We start from the raw sequence: 22,695 nt of genomic DNA, 5'->3' as shown, positions 1-22,695 counted from the left end.
TCTTCTGTGTAAACACCTGTAAACTGATTGTCTTCTGTGTAAACACCTGTAAACTGATTGTCTTCTGTGTAAACACCTGTAAACTGATTGTCTTCTGTGTAAACACCTGTAAACTGATTGTCTTCTGTGTAAACACCTGTAAACTGATTGTCTTCTGTGTAAACACCTGTAAACTGATTGTTTTCTGTGTAAACACCTGTAAACTGATTGTCTTCTGTGTAAACACCTGTAAACTGATTGTCTTCTGTGTAAACACCTGTAAACTGATTGTCTTCTGTGTAAACACCTGTAAACTGATTGCCTCTTCTGTGTAAACACCTGTAAACTGATTGCCTTTTCTGTGTAAACACCTGTAAACTGATTGCCTCTTCTGTGTAAACACCTGTAAACTGATTGTCTTCTGTGTAAACACCTGTAAACTGATTATCTTCTGTGTAAACACCTGTAAACTGATTGCCTCTTCTGTGTAAACACCTGTAAACTGATTGTCTTCTGTGTAAACACCTATAAACTGGTTGTCTTCTGTGTAAACACCTGTAAACTGATTGTCTTCTGTGTAAACACCTGTAAACTGATTGTCTTCTGTGTAAACACCTGTAAACTGATTGTCTTCTGTGTAAACACCTGTAAACTGATTGTCTTCTGTGTAAACACCTGTAAACTGATTGTCTTCTGTGTAAACACCTATAAACTGGTTGTCTTCTGTGTAAACACCTGTAAACTGATTGTCTTCTGTGTAAACACCTGTAAACTGATTGTCTTCTGTGTAAACACCTATAAACTGATTGTCTTCTGTGTAAACACCTGTAAACTGATTGTCTTCTGTGTAAACACCTGTAAACTGATTGTCTTCTGTGTAAACACCTATAAACTGGTTGTCTTCTGTGTAAACACCTGTAAACTGATTGTCTTCTGTGTAAACACCTGTAAACTGATTGTCTTCTGTGTAAACACCTGTAAACTGATTGTCTTCTGTGTAAACACCTGTAAACTGATTGTCTTCTGTGTAAACACCTGTAAACTGATTGTCTTCTGTGTAAACACCTGTAAACTGATTGCCTCTTCTGTGTAAACACCTGTAAACTGATTGCCTCTTCTGTGTAAACACCTGTAAACTGATTGCCTCTTCTGTGTAAACACCTGTAAACTGATTGTCTTCTGTGTAAACACCTGTAAACTGATTGCCTCTTCTGTATTCCAGGGAAGCAGTTCGGACGGACGCCCAGTGCTTGTTATGTTCCAAAGAAGAGGTAAAAGTTATGACTTATTTATATATCTAATTGGGAATACATTCAACCCTTTATCCGCTATCAGAGATTCTCGCCTGGACGTGCGGCTGTACGTACGGACAAAATACGATAGCGCCTGCACGCAACCTGTTACACATTTGACGCTATTGTAGTCTCAAAGGTACCAGAAAATTTCCTTTTTCATATATAGCTGCTTTTCACTCTGTAGGACAGCGTGGCTCCTCTAGTCGAGACGATGATGTGGTCAGCGGTCATAGCAGCCAGCGCATGAGCGGTGAAATGAATCCGCGCGACAGTTTAGCAAGCTTTACCAGTTTTCATCAGGTACACAAAAGTAATGCAACACTTTAAGCCAATGAGTATCTTATATCAGACATAGCAATAAGCTTAAATAAATTGAAAAGGGTCTACGGAGACTTACTAGCAAAGAAAAAAGGGGTTGTTTTTTACCAATGTTTTTTAAGCAATGGTGATTTCTATTTTATTACCATTTCATATTAGACCAGCCCCTCCTTGTAACACATTTGTTTTTTTATTTAGAATCGTAACAGCGCGCGGTATTCCCTAGTGTCCAGCGAGATGTCAGACCCTTTGGTGCGCCTGCAGTCAGGCACAGCTGGCCTGTCAGCGGTGGAAGAACTTCCCAGTACAACAGACGCGTGACACATGACATAAATTCTCCAATTAAACAACAGCGTAGGACGAAAATATGGTGACGATATTCACGAGGAACCCCCAACAACACTGGCCTTGTGGAGTCCCGTGGGGGTACAAGACAGTACATTTGGCCTTGTTGAGCCCCGTGGGGGTTCTAGAGAGTACACTTGGCCTTGTGGAGTCCCATGGGGGTTCTAGAGAGTACATTTGGCCTTGTTGAGCCCCGTGGGGGCACTAGAGAGAGCACTTGGCCTTGTTGAGCCCCGTGGGGGTACTAGAGAGAGCACTTGGCCTTGTTGAGTCCCGTGGGGGTACTAGAGAGAACGTTTGGCCTTGTTGAGTCCCGTGGGGGTACTAGAGAGAACGTTTGGCCTTGGCATATGTTGAGGCCCCAATTGATACTTGTAGCCGCTGATCACTCTGGATATGTTTGGCACGAAGCCAAACAGTGGAAAGCTGACAAGTCATGCCAGAGCCGACCAGTATCCATCACAGTGCTCTTATGACGAATAAATATCGTGACGGTATACACGAGAGGATTGTAGAGACTGTTGCCCAAAAGTACATTCATGGCCTTGCTCAGGAGCGAGTGGACATGGGAGGGGCTGTTGCCAAAAAGTTCAGATAGCAGACGAAGTTATTATTTACAGTCAAACATAGGGTTCTTATGGATTAAAGCAAAGCGTAAAAACTTATTGTCAAAATACAATAGTGCTCATCCGCGTACGGCTATTAATTTGACTGACGCCGTATCAATATGGCAACAAGACACTGGAATAGTAAAAGGTAATAGTGAGCCACCACACGTGACCCTTCAAAGAATTGAAGGTAATAGGAGTGGTCAAGAAGTTGAAGGGTTTTTAAAACATTACCAGAAGATACGATATTGGTTATAGCAAGATACAATATATATGGAGAGATTAACCGTAATCGCGTATAATTGAACAAATCAGCTTACTTGTTTTGTCGCCGCTGTAAGATACGCAACATTCCACTCATTCAGGTGTAGCTCCTTAGAGCACGGTGTGATTGATGATAGTATTGATGTAAATATAAACAATGTATTTTCACTTACGCGTGAGCTGTAGCACTTGTAATCGGGAAGATGGCAATATCGTGACATAATAGAAAACGTTTTACCCCCCCCCCCCCCCCTCCCCCTACCCCTTATGGCGACAAGTCGAAATAATAATCACTGAAACAGTGCATTTTATACCTCTTCAAAAGCGTTAAAATGTGTTATTCACTGTTAACATGGCATGTTTATAAGAATACTCATTGACGTTTGCGATGAATGTATTTGAGTCAATAAAATGGTATAATAATTAGTTATCGTATTTATCAAAGTTTATGTGCATGCTACCAAACTTTCATACGATAATCTATCTATCGATAACTACATCTAATCCTGCAGGTTGGCCTTACTTCAAAGGGCATTTGTCACAGTTGCAATCATAGTGAACAATAGTGGAATACTTGGCTGACTTTACTTTGTCTTTGAAGGCATTCAAAATGGCGCCGAAATTTTCATCTCTGAAGTTCTTGTCGGTTTCTGCGACCAGCGGACTGCTTTGGTCCACGCATGCGAATGGCAGTGTTGTATTGGTGGACCTTGTTGCTCGGCAACCCGGCGCGCATTGCAAGGCATTGGTTGCGACACAGTACTTTCCAGAAATGACTTCCTTTAAGGGCCGCTGTACCACCTTGCAGCCTAAACACAGCCATGAGTTAGAGTCCGTACGACTCCTTTACACAAAGGTCACTTATCATAAGTCATCTACTTCCCATATGGTATACATAGAAGGTGAATTATTCCGGAGGAGAGAGTAGGGAGGAAATATGAGCTTTTCTTTTTAAAACAAAAAGTAAATACATTAAAGTAATTTGAACTTTGAGCGTCCACGGCCAAAATCGTCTACCAAAATAATTTTTAATATTTAATATAGTTTTAGGTATAGCTTTGGATATATGTTAACATAAAATCCATACAGATTGCACTGCCGTGATAAACATTCTTCAAAGTTTCACAAATTACAGAGGAATGCCATTAGAGTTGTGACTGACATGTGATTAAAAAAAAAGTGCCTTCTAAAGAAATTAATTAATCAGCTTTTAACAAAGATATTGCACGGGAAACAACACAAAAGTACTGACATGTTTACGTTTCCAAAGACACCAAAAGTATTGATGCAGGCTTCCTACAACGCCCATTGGTGGATCATCGAAATCCTGTTAGAATAATCTTAAAAAGAACATCCCACCAGGTTGCATGCCGGTGCATATTACCTGATTTGCAGTTCTCGCCGGGGACAAGCCATGAGGCAGCGAACGCGTGGTCCAGATCCTGAACTCTTTGGACTGGATCTCTGCTATCATCTGTCGGTCTCCAGTCGAAGTTGCCACACATGCCGCACATGTAATGGAAATACCTGTCGAACAATTTCCATTTTTTAAATCAACGTAAAGTAGATCTCAGGACGTGAAATACTACCTGTCAACAAGAGCGAAGGGTCTGAAAGGAGAAAAGGTACGTTGACTCTGTCAACGTAAAGTAGATCTCAGGACGTGAAATGCTATTCCTAAAACAGTTCAAACAAAGCTGAAGTAGGTCGTTTGGCAGTCGTAGAGATCTTTGATGAAAATCGTTGGCGAGAGAGTTCGTGGAATATTAAAAAAAATAGTACAGTAACTATAAATTTATAATCATTCTCTGCGTATTTTTGTCTGTTGTGGTTTAGACGGCTCTAATATGACTCATAAGCGATGATAGTGATGATGATAATAATGATGATGTTGATGATTACAATGATTATGATGGCGACAACGGCGACGATTATGACGATGATCATAATACAAATAACGAGGATGATGATATCGATGATGATGATGACAATGATGATGTTGATGATTACGAAAACGACGACGATGATGATGATGAAAGACGCACGTGCGAGTCCTTACCATGGGCTGACCTTGACCTGTAAAGCTTCTGCGTTTGTGATGACCGTTAGCCCGGCGTCACATGTGACCACCACCTCTTCTGCGCTCTTCGTTACCTTGCAGAGACGGGGGATGTGATGTGCACTTGTAGACGCTTCTCCCGGGATAGGCTGACGGGAGACAAGAACACTCAAAGTAAAACGTGTAGCATTTGAGGGGCAGACCACGTAGTACGGACTTGATCTACGGACGGCAACCCGAAGTTTAGCGTTTTCCTTGTAAACCACACAATCTTACTATGAAATTGGCTAGCGTTGCGATATCACAAAAATTCTACGCCTTGTTGCTACGCCCATAGTCCAGAAGCGCATGCGCCTAAGCACCCTTTTGATAGGTGGGTGGATGGGGAGGGGGGTGGGGAGTAATGCAATGAGGTCGCATGCCATCAGTTCCTGCAACCATAAGACCATAAGTTTTGGCCATCCAGTTCTTACATTAGTCGGGTCATTGTTCACGGTTCTCGATCCCAACATTGCTTGCAGGAATTTCGCACGAAATACAGGCTCACGATTTCTTACGGTTTCTGTCAATAAGCTCAAAATAGAGACTTGAAACGCACTTCGTTTCTGATATCTTGTAAACAGCGGAAGATAGAACTCTGATTCCTTGCGTTCGCGCATGCTGGAGAGACTTGGTTAGTGCTCAGCCCAACCATGCCTAATGCTGTTTGTATATCACATGGGATTGTGCTGCGAAGTGGTTAATCAACATTTCACCTGCTTTGTAAGTCAACCGAACGAGGTAATGATAGCATTGATGGCCGATATGGACGCCGTCTCCACGGGGTTCCGAGGTGAGCAAGTTAACAGTTATGATGGCAAAAGCGGCACGCAAAAGCATTTTCAAACAATAATTCACTTTGCTCTATAAGAAATGTAAACTCTCATGCACGTTGCGTGATGTTATCTGCATAGACAAATACCTGCCGATTTATAATTGAATGTCATTCACTCTCACCTTCATCTGCAAGGGACTCCCATCATGCATCACTGTCATTTCTGGTGTGATTACAAACACATGTCCGATGCCTTTACGATCTTTGACGACGACGGTCAGCTCCTTCTTGCTCTCAGCGGTTACGTTCATAAATACGGTGAAGAGCTCTTTCTTGGAGCAATCTTTAGCTAGGACGTGCGGGCAGCCAGTGGTAGGCCGGTAAGTGAACTGCTTCTTGTCGAAGGTCGTGATCTCGTCTGTAGCTCTAATTGCGTTACATGTTTCTGAAGGAAGGCAAGCGTTACGGGAATGAATGTCACGCAATGCGATTTCACGTGGTCAAAATAGAAGGAATTTGACATATGATAAGGGCTCTGTTCGTTTCAATGGGGATTGAAAGGCTATAGACAACATGGATATGACCATATTTGTCTATCGTGAACGGGTAACCCCCCTCACCCATTTCTTTGAGTGCAGAACAGGCAGCAGCAAAGATCTTGAGTCAGAACACGATATTAGAAGAAAGAACTGGGTTTCATTAACTGAAAGCACAATATAGCAAAAAAAAATGTTCATTATGGCCAAAACAAAAAAACAATGGCACAATGACAAAATGCACAATGACAAAAACAATGGCACACATTACGGCACACACCATATTTGACAAAACCCTTGAGCTTGTTGTGGATCGGCTTGAAGAACGGCATCTCTTTCTCAAAGACCAATGTCTCGGGCGTCGGGACACCGAACACCTGTAGCTTAGTGCCATTTGCCATCACCAATGAGAGATTGAAGGAAGTAAAGCAATAGAGATGAAGCCCTGACCCAGGGGGAGGTAGTCCCCATCCTTGTCCTGCCCCAGGGGGTGGGGGTCCTCCTCCTTGTCCTGCCCCAGGGGGTGGGGGTCCTTCTTGTCCTGCCCCAGGGGGTGGGGGTCCTCCTTGTCCTGCCCCAGGGGGTGGTGGTCCTCCTCCTTGTCCTGCCCCAGGGGGTGGTTGACCCCATCCTTGTCCTGCCCCAGGGGGTGGTTGACCCCATCCTTGTCCTGCCCCAGGGGGTGGTGGTCCTCCTCCTTGTCCTGCCCCAGGGGGTGGTTGCCCCCATCCTTGTCCTGCTCCAGGGGGTGGGGGTCCTCCTCCTTGTCCTGCCCCAGGGGGTGGTGGTCCTCCTCCTTGTCCTGCCCCAGGGGGTGGTTGCCCCCATCCTTGCCCGCCACCGGGGACCTATGAAATGATTGACGAACAATTGAATCGAGTACCTAATTCATTGACACACTCAGCTATGCTTGTGCAGGCCTGGTGGTTGCTAGGAAAGCTAAGTACCACAATATGTATGTCGTTCCTGACAAAGGTTTGTTTGCTAGGAAAGCTGAGTACCACAATATGTATGTCGTTCCTGACAAAGGTTTGTTTGCTAAGTGCGCACAAGAGGTGACCTTGCTGTTAAAATAAGGAATCCAGTAAAACTAGAAAACAGAACTTTGAAGGCATTTGTCTAGTCCGTGTCAAATGTGTCAAATGCTCCGACAATAATTTTCCTAAGGCAACCCACGCTAACCTTGCCCATTTGCTTCATGATTTGTTTGGCAGGACATGTCATCATCTCTAGGTTATCGGGAAGGCTGTTCCATGAGATGGCGATATCTATACCAGGGTCAGCGTTCTTTTCTGTGTACCCCACGCTCATGTTGACGCTGTACACCGAGCAATCTTTTTGTCCCATCCCAGCATGCACTTGCAGCTGTCTCTCCTTAGGGTTCATTCTGAATAAGCCAAAAATATCCCATGTTAAAAATAGTTTCTATAAAAAGGGTTTACAATAAGTTACGCCCCGTGTTCACAGCGCCACCATGGTAACCCTGGTAACCATGGTAACTTATTCACAGCGCCACCATGGTAACCCTGTGTTTGGAGGTGCTTTAAAGAGCCGTTGTCAGTCACACCTTTGTTATTACTGTAATCATTCAAACTGTGTAGTTCCAGAAAATATCCATACCCCCCCCCCCCCCTGAGGGGATTGGAAATTCCGGGTGGGTGGAGGGTTCACCCGCCCAGGAACTTCCAGAGGGGAGGGGTGTAAAGTGCCCTTTTTCCTTAACAGTTACAGTATTTATTTTTTTCCCCGGGGGTTGGAAGTTCCAGAGGGGTGGGGGTCATACCTCCGACCCCCTGGGGGTGGGGTCAAAATTGGCCCCAAAAATGGAAATTCCAGAGGGGTGGGGGTCATACTTCCGACCCCCTCAATAGGGGGGTATGGATATTTTCTGGAACTACACATTGAAAGAGAAAGTATTTGAATTATTCTCGAAATAACCATCTGAAAACAAAGTTTTATACATTATTTACCAACTTCGATCGAAAATGTTTCAGAGGGTGGCAAAAAATATTGTAATATTTTTGTTGCACATAATGCGACGTACCCCAGTTTAACACACGCTGTCCACTCAGGATTCTTGGGAGTTCTCCCGTCAGGTAGAATACTTCTTGGTTTCAGGGTCCTCATCGCTTCGATGGAGATGACTTCTCTGTGCGAAGAGGGTCGTGATGGGTGAGCCCCAGAGGGGGGAGGAGACGATGGAGGTCGTGGGACCGTAATTTTGATGTCGTATTTATCGAGATGCTTGCGACCAGCGTCATCAACTTCAATTTCGAGCTCGTATTCCTGTGCCAGACAAGAAGCACGTAAACACATCAATTATTACAACGGTGCCTAATCCTTACTTTTCTTCCTCAAGACAGGAAAAGCGCAAATTTCCAAATACTTTTTAAATAAAACTTAGAAACTCAGAATAATAGAAACTCAGTCTAGGGAGAAAAAGAAAAAATAATATCTTCTCAGCTTGTATCATCCACTCTGTTTTAAGGCTTTCAAGGCAACACCTCACTTTACTCATATACCCTTTGAACCAGCCTTGATCTCACCTCCCGCAAACCCTTATAATACTTTCCCTCTCACTATCCCCCACCCTATGCACCCTCCATAACTGCGTGTTCTCGTGCGGTTAGGGGTCATACCCAGTATGGCTCGTCTGCGTCTGTTGAGTTTTTGTACTCCAGATTGATGTTTTCCACAGGACGCCCACCTGGGTAGAACCACATGTGCGTGTTCTTGCTATTATCCATGCAAAGCGCCAGGGAGTCATTCCACGCCTCGCGACACACAACCGGAGATGCGTCCCGCACTCCTTCTTGCGGACCCATTCCTTGTGTCCTCGGCCCACTGCCACTGGTACCCGGTATGCCTCCATTGTGAATCTGTCTTCTACGGCTGTGTGCCGGTCCTCTATCGGCTCCATTCGGCCCAGAACTGCTACCACCTCGACCTCCCATTGGTTCCCCAGGAGGGTGAGGGTGATTGCCACCCATGGGGCTTCCTCGTCCCCCAAACATGCCAATAAGGCGACCCAGCCCATCGCCTTCTTGACCAAGGCGTTGCCCAATCTCTGGCCCCATACCTGGTAGCGGACCCGGCAAACGTGGGGGACGATTCTTGGACATCTCTTTTGACCAATATCCATTTTTGTCATAAGTGAAGAAGTGGAACTCTGACCTGCAAATTAAAAGAATTGACCGACCGACACCCAAAATATCTCAGTAATAGGTTTAAGCAATTTAGTTCCCAACATACCAACTGTACAAAAATTCGTAAACGCGGAGGTCTGATTGTACCTCGTGTCTATCGCACTCTCGGCCAACGGTGGTGGGGCCAAAGCATGGGACGCTCTTCCATCGAATGTAAGGGAAAGCAAATCCCTTACTACTTTTATTGCGGCACTTAAGGCTGTTCCTAATGAAAATTGTTTCGTTTGACACTATTGTAAATCATTATGTATTTTTGTTATCATTATATTGTTATTTATGTATGTTTTTGTAATAATTTGATAATTTTCTGAGAGCCACATGTATATTATTATCTGTACGGATATTAGGTGTCACTCTCAATAAACCGACTGAACGACTGACCGACCGACTGAACGACCGACCGACCGACTGACTGATTGACCGGTCGGTTGGTTGGTTGATTGATCAGTCTGGGCCTTAGGCCATGTACTCTCTATCTGTACCACACCAGGGTCTTTCTTTTCCTCCAGTCCATCTGGCCCAGTACTTACCCTGTCTTTGCAAAAGAAGTGTTTTGCTTGTTCATCTCCACGTCAAGTACAACCTTGCGAATGAACTTGCCATCACGTCCTTTTGTTTCAAACTTCACCTCGTCAAACGGAACCGGGCAGCGGAAAGCTCCGTAAGTGCTAAACTTAAATCCCATTTTGGTGTCACCGGCCGAGACGTATGCCTTGATCATCTGATTGTTTACAACACTGGTAAATAGAAATGAAAAGATAAAAATGCAAGCATAAGAATTATTTATTCATCAGGTACTGCCGTTTACTTTCTCTGAAAAAGAACACTATGGCTAGTCTTGAATTTTTTGGTCGCCCATTCACTCGTTTTCCATTTTAAATATCAAATGTTGCAGCCGCAAACTGTCCCTAACCCCCCAGAGACTGGGTACGATTTTGACGTCGTCGTAATCGAAAAGTTACGGATTCCACCGACCACACGTATACGGAATCGTAACGTATTCGTTACGCTCCGCTTTCGTTAGCGGATTCAAAAAGTTGCGGATTCGCCAGCGTAATCGTCGAATACGTGTGGACGATAGCCGTATCCGAAACGAAAAAGTTGCGGATTCATTCGATTCCGTATACTCAGGGACATGGCCTTGCATATTTTATGTAGAGTATTGTTGTGTATTCCTATAGGCTTTTATGTTCCAATTTAATTAGTTAGTTTCCTTTTATTATACATTGCAGTCCGGTTTAATAAATGTTCGTGCTATTTTCGTGACCCTATTCAGAATATTTGTAAGCCAGTAGACATGGAAGGATCCACAGTGTTGTAAGTATCTCAATATTTTGAGTTCTTCTTTTTGTAATTCATGTATTTTATGTAATTCTATGTTTTAGTGAATCGTATAATAAACGCATATAAAACACAAGTTCTGGCTGATTCACACAATCTTGTTAAATCTTCATCAATCTACATCTATAAAGCCTTCAAGCCGTGCCCTTTCTTAGTAACCCTGGTACCCGGTTTTACGGACAAGTATCAAAGTATCGAAGCTTAAACTCTAAATACATGCTTACCTAAAGCACTCTCTGAATGTTCCTTCTGTTTCCTCTGCTACCCTCCCCCATGGGATGAGGTTGTGCAGTGGACTGGTTGTGAGCTGCAAGTAGGCATTGTACCGGAAAACGCCGCCATTGGTCAACTGATAGGTCAGCGGTAATCCTACACAAAGGGGTATGATAATACGATAATCAAGTTCCGTGACCGCGTTTTGTTACTTTTCCTTGCGTGACAGCAACACAAGTTTCACACCCGTGACAGCGTTGCGTTACATTACGTTGCGTGACGGTTTGACTCACCTGCAGTAGTGGGTAGACGTTTCATGGTGTCTACAAGCACGTCTGTGGCGTTCATGTTGAGGTTCATGCCCGCCTTGAGCTGGTTACCCAACCAGTCCTTATCGAGCTTGATAGTGCCGTCTTCTTCTAAGCTCTTGATCGCGTCCATGGAGTTATTCAACAAAAGGTAGACGATTTCGCTGCCAAAAAGCTTTGCTGACATGGTCAACTTGAATGGTTTGCCTCTTCTTTCCTCTGGGCGGAGCTGAAAAAAGTTATCTCGTAAAAAATCCCGCTCCTTTAAAACTCATTTCTAATATTGTTGACATATGCAGTCTTTAAAATGAATTATAAAAGCTTAGTTTCGAATTCCATTCTGATCTCGCGCTGGACAGAAAAACTACGGACACGCCTCTCCTCTTATTAATGCACAGATAAGAAGAGCGAGCTAGTGCGTGACAGCATGGAGCCGACGTGCGTGAGGTATCAGCAGATCTTAATGACACAATGTGGCGTTTTCTGTACAGCTATATGAGGACAGTCGCCCAGAATCAGACCTATTTGTTATATATCTTGTCGAACATTCTATTGGCATGGTTAATTGTTGTTGTTGTTATATATATCTTATCGACCATTCTATGTGCATGGTTGGCTGTTGTTGTTTATATATTTTTCGAACATTCTATATGCATGGTTAGCTGTTGTTGTTATATATTCTATCTAACATTTTATGTGAATGGTTAGCTATAGTTGTTATATATTTTATCTAACATTCTATGAGTTTAATTAGCTGTTGTTGTTATATATGTGTCTATATATTTTATCTAACATTCTATTGGCATGGTTAGTTGTTGTTGTTGTTATATATATCTTATCGACTATTCTATGTGCATGGTTGGCTGTTGTTGTTATATATTCGTCGACCATTCTGTGTGAATGGTTAGCTGTTCTTGGGGTATAATAACCTTTTCCTTCATCCGATGGTAGACATCAGGGAATCCATCCTTCGCAGCGCTGCGTTTTGGTCGCATGATATCCATCACTGAATTTTTGTCTAGCCATGTGCCGTATGGACCAATCAAATCGCGAAAAAGGGGCATCACTTCGTCTTGACGAATTTTCAGCTAAAATAAGCGAAAAGCATAACATAAAATTATATGGCGCATTTTAAAGAATTTCAAAATAAATTATGGATTCATATTTTCTTTGAATAACGTCATATTACCCCTTCTGGTCACCTCAAAGGGCAAATTCTATGACACTTAACCCACATACCTCCATGTGCTCCGTAACGTAACCCCCACGGCCCCCACCCTCCATTACCACCACAACTTTCCTGGCTCCCTATACGTGCTACTACCCACATACCTCCATGTGCTCCGTAACGTTAACCCCTCCGCCCCAACCCTCCATCACCACCACAACCTTCCTGGCTCCCTCTACGTGCACTTTAATACCTTTGCGTGCTCCGTGACGTAACCCCCTCCGCCCCCACCCTCCATCACCACCACAACCATCCTGGCTCCCTCTACGTGCACTTGAATACCTTTGCGTGCTCTGTGACGTAAGCCCCCTTACGCCAATACCCCCACCCCCACTCCCCGATCACTACCACCACCTTCCTTGCTCCGTGCTCCTTAGCATACATACCTCCATATGTTCAGCGACGTACCCCAAGAAACCAAAGAAATTCTTCATGCGAATGTGTCGCGGCAGCGAGCTGAGCGGAGTGTGGGTCTCGTCGTATTCCAGGCCCGAGAAGACACTATCTGGCTCTCCAATGTTTAAACCATAAACAAAAGACTGGTAGCGTGATTTCTTGTGAAACAGAAGTCGACCCAACAATGATTGGGCTTGTTTCCTGTAAATGATAGTAGGTGATTAACGGACGGAAGAAACTGAAAATAGGAATTTGAGTCAGTCGAGTATGGATAAGGACAAGAGGAAATAAGAAGCAGGGTATGTTGATTTTATGAGTTCGGTTAACCTGCTGTTGTGACAGGGATCTTCGATGAGTAAAAGAAAGTGTCTGGGGTGCCTTTAGTAGGACGCAAACGATTTTAAGATCCAAGATGAGTGCAAAGCAAAGAAAATGATACAAGATGTGAAAGTTGACAAGCAAGATTAAGGGAGATCATTCGAGGTGAGTTTCGTAAAGGTAGAGGTGATTGGATAGCTTACTTCCTCTCGCTCGTCTTGCAGTTAAACTTGCTGTCCTTGTCCAACGTGGTAAAGACGTATTGCTTCACTATTGGTACTTTCTCGTCTTGGATAGCCTGGACAAGTCTGCTGATGATTGCAGGAGGAGGACTGGTGTCCATTAGAGCGACAAACGCGACCATCCGGATCTCGGGACAAAATCCCATGTTGACGAAGTAGTTCAGCAAAGCTGCCCGTACCTTGCGGGAACATAACATAAATGTTGAATGCAATGTTAGAAGTCTAATCAGAAGTAACGACCGAGTGAGTAGCACTGTGGTACGGTGACATCCCGTACTAAGCGGTCACCACCAACCTGGAGAAGGAGCGCAATTTTATTTTGATATCCTAATGACATAAAAGTAGGTTCTTATGAAGTGACTATTGGGGTGTGAATACAGTTTGCCGGGAACTACCTGCGTTAGTTGATTCCCGCTAATGGTCATACGCCGAAGGGCCTCAATGGCTTCTATGATTGGTGGATTAAGGCTTTCCCAGTTCTTTATGACCTGCAAGACTTCGGGTAACATCTCGACGCGTCCTGAGTTCCCTATAGCCTTCAGGGCGACCACCAGGCTTTCCATGTGCTTCGGGTCACGCTCATGGAATACCTCATCGTGGATGTACTTCTTGTATTCGTCTCTCAAAGCCTGACAAAACACAACGTTACTGATATCCCGCAAGCCAAATTGTCATGTAGTAGTTTAATACACTATATGGGTGTGACTTGTGTGAATCTGCTTCGTGTGATATCTCTAAGGGACTTTCTAAGACAATGTGTTAACAGACTATCAAATTTTTGGTTTAGTAAATAAACACGAATATATAGCTGGTTGGGATTATGTTTAACATATTTTTCTACCCCTTCTCTTAAAGAATGTCGATCAACTTCTCTTTTGTTATTAACAATAGTTTAAAATACAGAGGTTTATTTGCAAGGAAAAGGATTCTTTGTGTAAATCGGCATTGAGCGGGAGGATAAAATTGCGGGCCATCTTAAAGCCTGGTATATTACAAAGATAACGATCTTTATGGAAAGAGGTGCATACAAGCGATCTTTTTTGTTCACCTTGCAGTACTTGTCGGGACACTTTCCCACATCCTTACTGTGAGTGTACACCAGCGAGCCAAACGCGAGCCAGCAGTTGGTATGGAGATGCCATTCAGAAGCCACGCGTGGCGAGCTGCACAACGTCTACAACAAGAAACACGTATCGTAGTTAACACGTATCGTAGTTAACATGTATCGTAGTTAACACGTATCGTAGTTAACATGTATCGTAGTCAATACGAGGCGAGCGGCACAACGTCTACAAAAAGACACGTATCGTAGTTAACACGTATCGTAGTTAACACGTATCGTAGTTAACATGTGTCGTAGTCAATACGTGGCGAGCTGCACAACGTTTACAACAAGAAACACGTATCGTAGTTAACACGTATCGTAGTTAACACGTATCGTAGTTAACATGTATCGTAGTCAATACGTGGCGAGCGGCACAACGTCTACAAAAAGACACGTATCGTAGTTAACACGTATCGTAGTTAACATGTATCGTAGTTAACACGTATCGTAGTTAACACGTATCGTAGTTAACACGTATCGTAGTTAACACGTATCGTAGTTAACACGTATCGTAGTCAACACGTATCGTAGTCAATACGTGGCGAGATGCACAACGTCTACAAAAAGACACGTATCGTAGTTAACACGTGTCGTAGTTAACACGTATCGTAGTTAACAAGTATCGTAGTTAACATGTATCGTAGTTAACACGTATCGTAGTTAACACGTATCGTAGTTAACACGTATCGTAGTCAATACGTGGCGAGCGGCACAACGTCTACAAAAAGACACGTATCGTAGTTAACACGTATCGTAGTTAACACGTATCGTAGTCAATACGTGGCGAGCGGCACAACGTCTACAACAAGAGACACGTATCGTAGTTAACACGTATCGTAGTTAACACGTATCGTAGTTAACACGTATCGTAGTCAATATGTGGCGAGCGGCACAACGTCTACAAAAAGACACGTATCGTAGTTAACACGTATCGTAGTTAACACGTATCGTAGTTAACACGTATCGTAGTCAATACGTGGCGAGCGGCACAACGTCTACAAAATGGAACGTATCGTAGTTAACACGTATCGTAGTTAACACGTATCGTAGTTAACACGTATCGTAGTTAACACGTATCGTAGCCAATACGTGGCAAGATGCACAACGTTTACAACAAGAGACACGTATCGTAGTTAACACGTATTGTAGTTAACACGTATCGTAGTTAACACGTATCGTAGCCAATACGTGGCAAGATGCACAACGTCTACAAAAAGACACGTATCGTAGTTAACACGTATCGTAGTTAACATGTATCGTAGTTAACACGTATCGTAGTTAACACGTATCGTAGTTAACACGTATCGTAGTCAATACGTGGCGAGCGGCACAACGTCTACAAAAAGACACGTATCGTAGTTAACACGTATCGTAGTTAACACGTATCGTAGTTAACACGTATCGTAGCCAATACGTGGCAAGATGCACAACGTCTACAAAAAGACACGTATCGTAGTTAACACGTATCGTAGTTAACACGTATCGTAGTTAACACGTATCGTAGTTAACACGTATCGTAGTCAATACGTGGCGAGCGGCACAACGTCTACAAAAAGACACGTATCGTAGTTAACACGTATCGTAGTTAACACGTATCGTAGTCAATGCGAGGCGATCGCATAGGAAAGTCGGTGCAAATGTGAATATACCGTTCATGGCCCAGTTTCTAATAAGCGCCCCGCTTCTAATAAGCGCCCCCACAATGTGTAAAATAATAAAAAACAAACAAATGCGCCCCTTTAACTGAGCGCGATTGGCGAAATGACTATTGAATAAATTTTGAGTTTCTGAATAGTAATGAGTTTTCGCAGTGAGGGTAATGCCCCACACATGATATTTTGCCAGGATGACGATAATATAGTGGCTGACAGAGACACTTAAATGCATTTACCATGACATTGTCCATGAAGTCACTCTCTGTTCGGCGGTTAATGGACCCCAGACGGCTTAAATGCCTTATAGCACAAGAGGTCTCGATAGACTTATCCTCTAATCTTTTCCTGAAGTGCTCCACTGCTTGTGCTGTGCCGATAAAAGGAAGCGCGTCCTCTAGCCACTGTCTAGAAACGCAATGAGGTTCATGAAAGTCGAATAAGATTTCTTTCTATTGAGGTGGTTGACATAGTGACTATCCTAGCGTCCATATACATAATAATGAAAATAGAGCACGCAGTTCACAACCACCAGGCAGGGGATAGCAGGATACGTGTGTCAAGGGGTTGATAAGTGTGTCAGGGGGTAGATAAGTGTAACAGGGGGTAGATAAGTGTGTCAAGGGGTAGATAAGTGTGTCAAGGGGTAGATAAGTGTGTCAAGGGGTAGATAAGTGTGTCAAGGGGTAGATAAGTGTGTCAGGGGGTAGATAAGTGTAACAGGGGGTAGATAAGTGTGTCAGGGGGTAGATAAGTGTGTCGGGGGGTAGATATGTGTGTCGGGGGGTAGATAAGTGTGTCACGGGGTAGGATAAGTGTATCAGGGGGTAGGGTTTGTGTGTCAGGGGGTAAGGTTTGTGTGTCAGGGGGTAGGGTTTTTGTGTCAGGGGGTAGGGTTTGTGTGTCAGGGGGTAGGGTTTTTGTGTCAGGGGGTAGGGTTCGTGTGTCAGGGGGTAGGGTTTGTGTGTCAGGGGGTAGGGTTTGTGTGTCAGGGTAGGGTTTGTGTGTCAGGGGATAAGGTTTGTGTGTCAGGGGGTAGGGTTCGTATGTCAAGGGGTAGGTTTAAAGTGAACATATAATCCTGGCTCATACCTGTATTTTGGGTCGTCAAAGTGACGAGTGTACACGGTGTCAAACTCTGCTGCGTTAAGGTCGCGGAGTTTGCCAATTAGCTTGACATACAGGGTTGGCGCCTCAATGCTGTGCAGTTGGTAGGCCTCTTTGCCGGGCATGAAATCGGATGACAGATCACGCAGAATTTGCTCAACCTGAAACGCAAAGTCACGATATGCTGCCTTGAATTAAGTGTGTTTCATCTATCTATCTGTTTCATCTATCGTCAGTGAATCCATTTGTTGTTGTCTGTCTGTCAGTCTGTTTTTGTCCTTTGTCTGTTTGTCTATTCGTCTGTCCGTCTCCTTTCGATTGTCAGTCTATACCTGTGTATACCCTCCCATCTGTCTATCTGATAGCAATCTGTACCTTCTCCATGTTGCCTTCGTAGCGCTTCTCGCCAAATTTGAACAGTAGCGAAGACTTCTCCATATTCTCGAGAGATGGGAGATAACCCTCTCGTATCCTAGTTGACAACAGAACTAACTTCCTGAATGACAACCGCTTACTATTGAAATAAAAAAAAGGTATAAATAACAAGTTGGTATTTCCAATTCATTTGGGCAAATATAGAGTAACATGCGCTAGACATGAATCAGAACAGAACACAGCATTACCGGCCGACTGCGAGATGGTATGGAATACAAGGGGCGTGACCATGAGATGCGTTACAGCATATTGCGTGACGAGCCTGACATAAGGTGCCTTACAGTCTATTGCGTGACCAACCTGACATGTATGGCGTTTAAGTTACCGCCTTGATCGGGCGCTTGCGGGACGGCATGTGTCTCATTAGTGATACACTGCGCTATGGTCAAACTTCCCTTTGCGTCAAGGTAGACTTGGCAGCTGGTGATCGTCTTCGACATTGGGATACGACTCTGATAATCAACAAGCGGACGACTGTTAAGTCATGTATTAATACCGCTTTTAGATTCTTTAAGGGAAAGCTGCTCCCACCAAGAGCTTGCTTGATCAATTATAGAGGGGCAAACTTCGTTAATAAGAACAGCTGGAGCTTCCTTATAAAACATTGTCATTATAAAAGTGGAGCACACCTCACTAATAAGGACAGTATTCAAAGCCTGATTCCACCTGATAGGAAGGAGACTCTAAAGGCAACAACGCCTAAGGCAACAACGCCTAAGGCACCTTTCGCCTAAGATGTCTACTTGACATGTGAATGTCATCCACATTCACAAAAACAAATAATCAAAAACTAACACATCAGCTATGGAGCAAAGTACACCTCCCAGACAATGTTTTCAAATAGTTTCTAATCAGGATTGGACAATTTTGACAGACACTGAATCCAAAGCGAGGAGACTTTTGACATACTTTTATAACATACACTTCCCAAATATGCGCTTCGCAAAGTATTTTTTTACACTCTAACGATCGCTCATCACGCATCCCAATCCCATCACGCATTCATGATCCGCGCACAATTATATACTAACGCACGCACCCATTGCTTGCGCACACATCCACGGATGATCATCGAAAAACGTGGATATACACCTAACCCAAAGCTTATGCACACAGTAAGCTATATTACACGCGCACCCGGGGATTGCTGCTGGGCGTACTCATGTTCACTTTTTTGTGAATGTGTTAAAGCTACACAAACCAATGTACGCTAAAATGTATACGGCGTGAATAAAGTATGGTATGGTATGGTTATTCACGGTCAGTTACCCCTCTTTCAGGTGAGCAGTCCTCGGTTTCTAGGTAGTTTCGCGTCTGTGCTGGCCTCTCCGAGCACTCGCTGTAGTCATTCGTTTTCGTGATCGTCTTCGGGATACCTGTTTCCATCCTGTTAGCTAAATACTGATGGAATGGCTCGGCACTAGTCTCCACGCGGTAGTCTTGTGCACAGGTTCCACTGACATCGGTCTGGCAAAATACAATTGTTAGCGTAACAAATACCTTCAGTTATTGCAGAGCTTGCATTTTTAGGTATCTGGACGCGCTCCGTAGGGACAAAGGTTATCAGTAAATAAAGAAGATGAATGTTCTAGATGTTTGACGCATACTCCCCCCCACACACACCCACTCCCCCTAACCTACCTCCACGACGCTGTACTCGTTTCTGCCCTTAGGTTCTGTTACTTGAAACACAGAGGCCATGGCTTTCTTGATGTTGAGGACTACAGGAGAAGTCGTTGGGTCGCTAATGATGTGATCGTACCGGCCGTCGTCGCCGCGCATCATCACAAACGTCTTCTTCCAGTTTTCATCCGCTCCAACGTTCTTCGGAGCATCGAAGACCTAAAACAGAAAGTGCGTTGCTGTTTTGGGTGGTAGTTAAGATAACTCAGTAGCAACTGAGAAGCATTTGATGATGACAAAATGATAGTTATAATATGAAAACAATGATATATTGGCGAAAGAATGATGATGATCTGATAATTCTAATAAACATAATGACACTATTGATGACGACGCAATGAACATAGCAATTAATGATGGAATTGATGTTGATGAATTCTGTTCGCACTTACCACCATGTTTATTCTGTTCTTTTTTTGAACCTCAAAACGCACGTTAGCTGAGATGGTGAGGGATTTATCTTGGGACCCTGGAACTTGCACAGTACTGGTGTAGTAATATTCATAACCGATTGACTCCGTCAAGCCTGCAAACGAGCAAAAAAAAACAACGTCGTCTTGCATAAGGTTTCATTTACTCTTTGCGCTCAAAATTTAAAGTTTACAGGACTGTTAAAAGTGATGACTATATATCAAAGAAAATAGTGTAAGTTAGGCCCAGGTTAAACGTCGCAGTATCTTGCCGTTCTTGAAAAGTTCCACGGATAATACGACGTTAGCACGCTGTATATTTGTCACGAAGTGGAATAAGTGAGGAGCTCGACCACACGTTTCTATGTGTAACCGCTCTATGGTCGAACCTCAACCGAACCGGGACGGTGCGACTGGCACGCTAGTTGTCTAGGCCTTAGATGCACGTGTACTGAACTTTGTCATCCTAGCACAGTATATAGAGAAACATGTCGGCGTGATTGGCCCTCCTTTAGGAAGGAAGCTGCTGCGAAAATATTCGATTAAAAATCTTTGTTATTAGATGGTTATTTAGTAATCTTTTCAAATAGTTTGTCTTTCAATGTTGAGTTAAAAACAATAACAATAAGGCGCGACTGACTGGAACACTTTAATAAAAGAACTCAGGAGAACGCAAGGTGTGCTTTGCCCTTACCACACGGTAACTCATCGATCGAGTCGTCACACTCGAGGTACCCGTCGCACACGACGTAACCCCTTGGACACGTGCGAGCTGTTGAGCAGGCATGTCTATGCGTCATGTTCATGCGTAAGATTGTTATGGTGGCCGGGGGGAAATGGGGAGGGGGAAGGGGGGACTTAAATACTTATATTCTTTATTGATACATTATGTATGTTTCTTTTTTTTTGGGGGGAGGGGGTATAGAATTCGGGTATATTTTGTCCGGTTAACACGTTTTCTTGGCATTTTTTTTTTGGCCGGGGAGGGGGGGGAGTTTTGGGGGCTTGTCGGTTTCTCCTCCCCTCCCCCAGTCATATAGATAACTGAGTGCTCAAATCGATTACCTCTTGACCCAGATAGCGTCTCTGTCATCACCAATATACCTGTATCATAGAAATGAATACGAACTAAATACTCAAATATGAATTATTCATTAACGGTAAATAGATATATAAAGCACCAAAAAAATGAGAGTTTACAGAATGTCGAGGTAAATACCTCTTCTAGTTTGTTAGTGTAGCCACAATCACTGAACTCACACCAATCAAACCCTACCAGCCGCTAGCAACTTATTCTTTCACTCAAAGAAAACAAGCAAAATCCAACAGCGTTAGCTACTCTGTGGTATTGTAGAAGCTACTGAGTCTGGTAGGCTACGGATTTCGTCTAGGAAGCACGAGGGCTAAACTGTTTGAACTATTTATAACCTGTAAATTTGTCTCGTCAATTGACCACCAATGCAAACAAGTTTTACACTGCAAATGTGGATAATAAACAGATTCATTAATTCCTAAAATGTTAAACCATTATTACCAACAGGGAAATTAACAACCCACTAAAACAAGAAATAGTCCAGCAATCAACCCTTCTAGAAACTTGCTCAGCCCAAAAGAATGTCTAGTTTTCAATAACTAAAATACAGATAAAAAAAAAACATCAGAGTAGGACGTGCAGAGATACCAAAACTCTCCGAATACTCGTAACCATTGTTCGGTCAGGGATAACAGCATGGATGGAAGCAACCACAGCGAGCCCAGCGGGCTATAGGCCGCCGACGTCTCACCCGAAAGGTCAACAGTTAACCACAGGTAGACCAGGCAATGGTTTTGAAGCTTTTTCGTAGCTTGGAATCGGCTGTTATTCTTAGAGGTAAAACGAGTGGATTGAAGTCGCGATTTTTTGTGAAACATTGCCAATACAATTGCCTTAAAACTTAGAACATGCCTTATTGTTGTCATATTTATGTGTAATATACGATTTTGGGGGGTTTTCGTAACGGAATATATGACTTCTCTCCCCCTTATAGCGCTAGGCTGTCACTCGTTTTACAGAATAACAGCCGATTCCAAGCTACGAACAAGCTTCGAAACCATTGCCTGGGCTACCTGTGAGTTAACTTGACTTCAAATAAAAAAAAATTATAAGGGAAACAAGGGGAGGACGCAACCTAAACTCTATGTTTGCTTTGTGTTTTGAGTGCGTGTTATTGTATCTGTTGTATCTCCTTGAGAAAAAGTCAAACACCGCGCCAAAAATAGAATACGTGTTACATTGACTGCAGAATAATAAGGAAAGTTCGCAGCTATTCTACTCTAAAATAGCCCCAAGGTAAGATCTTTAGGAGAACGAAAGCCTGAAAAGAAGCTAGACAAAAAGAGCCTGCCTACCGGCAGGAGGGGATTGTTTACCTGTGCATAAGGACTTTGCATTGGTTTGTGGGAATCATCTTATATCATTTCTCTTCCTTCACCACTCTTATTATACGAAATCTCTCTCTATTCCATGACTATATCCCAATGACTCATCATAAAATCATTATCAGAGTATGTTGCGATGCTGCACAAGAAAGCGTCACCTACCCCCCAAAACTAACAGCAACGTCTTCATCGTAGCAGCCTCGCTCCTATCAGGAGTAGCTCACTTGTACTCAGGCCGCGGGCTTCTCTCTTACTTTGTGAATCTTAACTTGCCTGCCTTCAGCAGCGCACCGTGTAGGAGAATGCTAGGCTAAGCAAGGTACTGCACGATGAGCATGTAGCGAAGAGTAAAGCTGCGATATGTTATATGAGCACGTATGAGCATGTAGCGAAAGGTAAAACTGCGATATGTTAT

At 43.5% G+C, this 22,695-nt stretch overlaps 2 protein-coding genes across 2 annotated transcripts in view; one reads left to right on the top strand and one right to left on the bottom strand.

Moving 5' to 3' along the window:
* The window catches only part of LOC5516353, a 26,640-nt gene extending 23,405 nt beyond the window's left edge, over positions 1-3,235 (top strand). Inside the window, exons 31-33 of the mRNA XM_048728718.1 lie at positions 1,202-1,250; positions 1,459-1,574; positions 1,791-3,235. Coding sequence (XP_048584675.1) covers positions 1,202-1,250; positions 1,459-1,574; positions 1,791-1,913 — 288 coding nt within the window. The 3' untranslated portion in view covers positions 1,914-3,235. The remainder of the gene's footprint in view (positions 1-1,201; positions 1,251-1,458; positions 1,575-1,790) is intronic.
* LOC5516352 (vitellogenin) lies at positions 3,186-22,695 on the bottom strand. The gene is made up of 26 exons (XM_032386211.2): positions 22,443-22,695; positions 20,928-20,966; positions 20,557-20,634; positions 19,845-19,978; positions 19,411-19,611; positions 19,039-19,236; positions 18,070-18,221; positions 17,710-17,848; positions 17,320-17,495; positions 16,467-16,635; positions 14,519-14,644; positions 13,866-14,099; positions 13,432-13,649; positions 12,901-13,111; positions 12,216-12,374; positions 11,272-11,515; positions 10,990-11,134; positions 9,955-10,161; positions 8,858-9,392; positions 8,263-8,504; positions 7,401-7,605; positions 6,499-7,066; positions 5,865-6,127; positions 4,869-5,017; positions 4,194-4,336; positions 3,186-3,618 (listed from the first exon to the last, which is right to left on the bottom strand). The coding sequence occupies exons 1-26, from the start codon at positions 22,468-22,470 to the stop codon at positions 3,329-3,331; spliced, it is 5,253 nt and encodes a 1,750-aa protein (XP_032242102.2). The 5' UTR covers positions 22,471-22,695; the 3' UTR covers positions 3,186-3,328.

This window comes from Nematostella vectensis, chromosome 1 (genome assembly GCF_932526225.1).
Source record: "Nematostella vectensis chromosome 1, jaNemVect1.1, whole genome shotgun sequence".
Taxonomy (NCBI): Eukaryota; Metazoa; Cnidaria; class Anthozoa; order Actiniaria; family Edwardsiidae; genus Nematostella; species Nematostella vectensis.
Note: the sequence above shows the minus strand (reverse complement) of the source record. Positions and strands in the feature narration are given on the sequence as shown.

Coding starts and splice junctions, on each gene's coding strand:
- LOC5516352 (XM_032386211.2), bottom strand. CDS start 22,470: ATGAAGACGTTGCTGTTAGTTTTGGGGG. Junction 20,967..22,442: donor GTTGCTGTTAGTTTTGGGGG/GTAGGTGACGCT, acceptor TCTATGATACAG/GTATATTGGTGATGACAGAG. Junction 4,337..4,868: donor CAGGTCAAGGTCAGCCCATG/GTAAGGACTCGC, acceptor ATTGTTCGACAG/GTATTTCCATTACATGTGCG.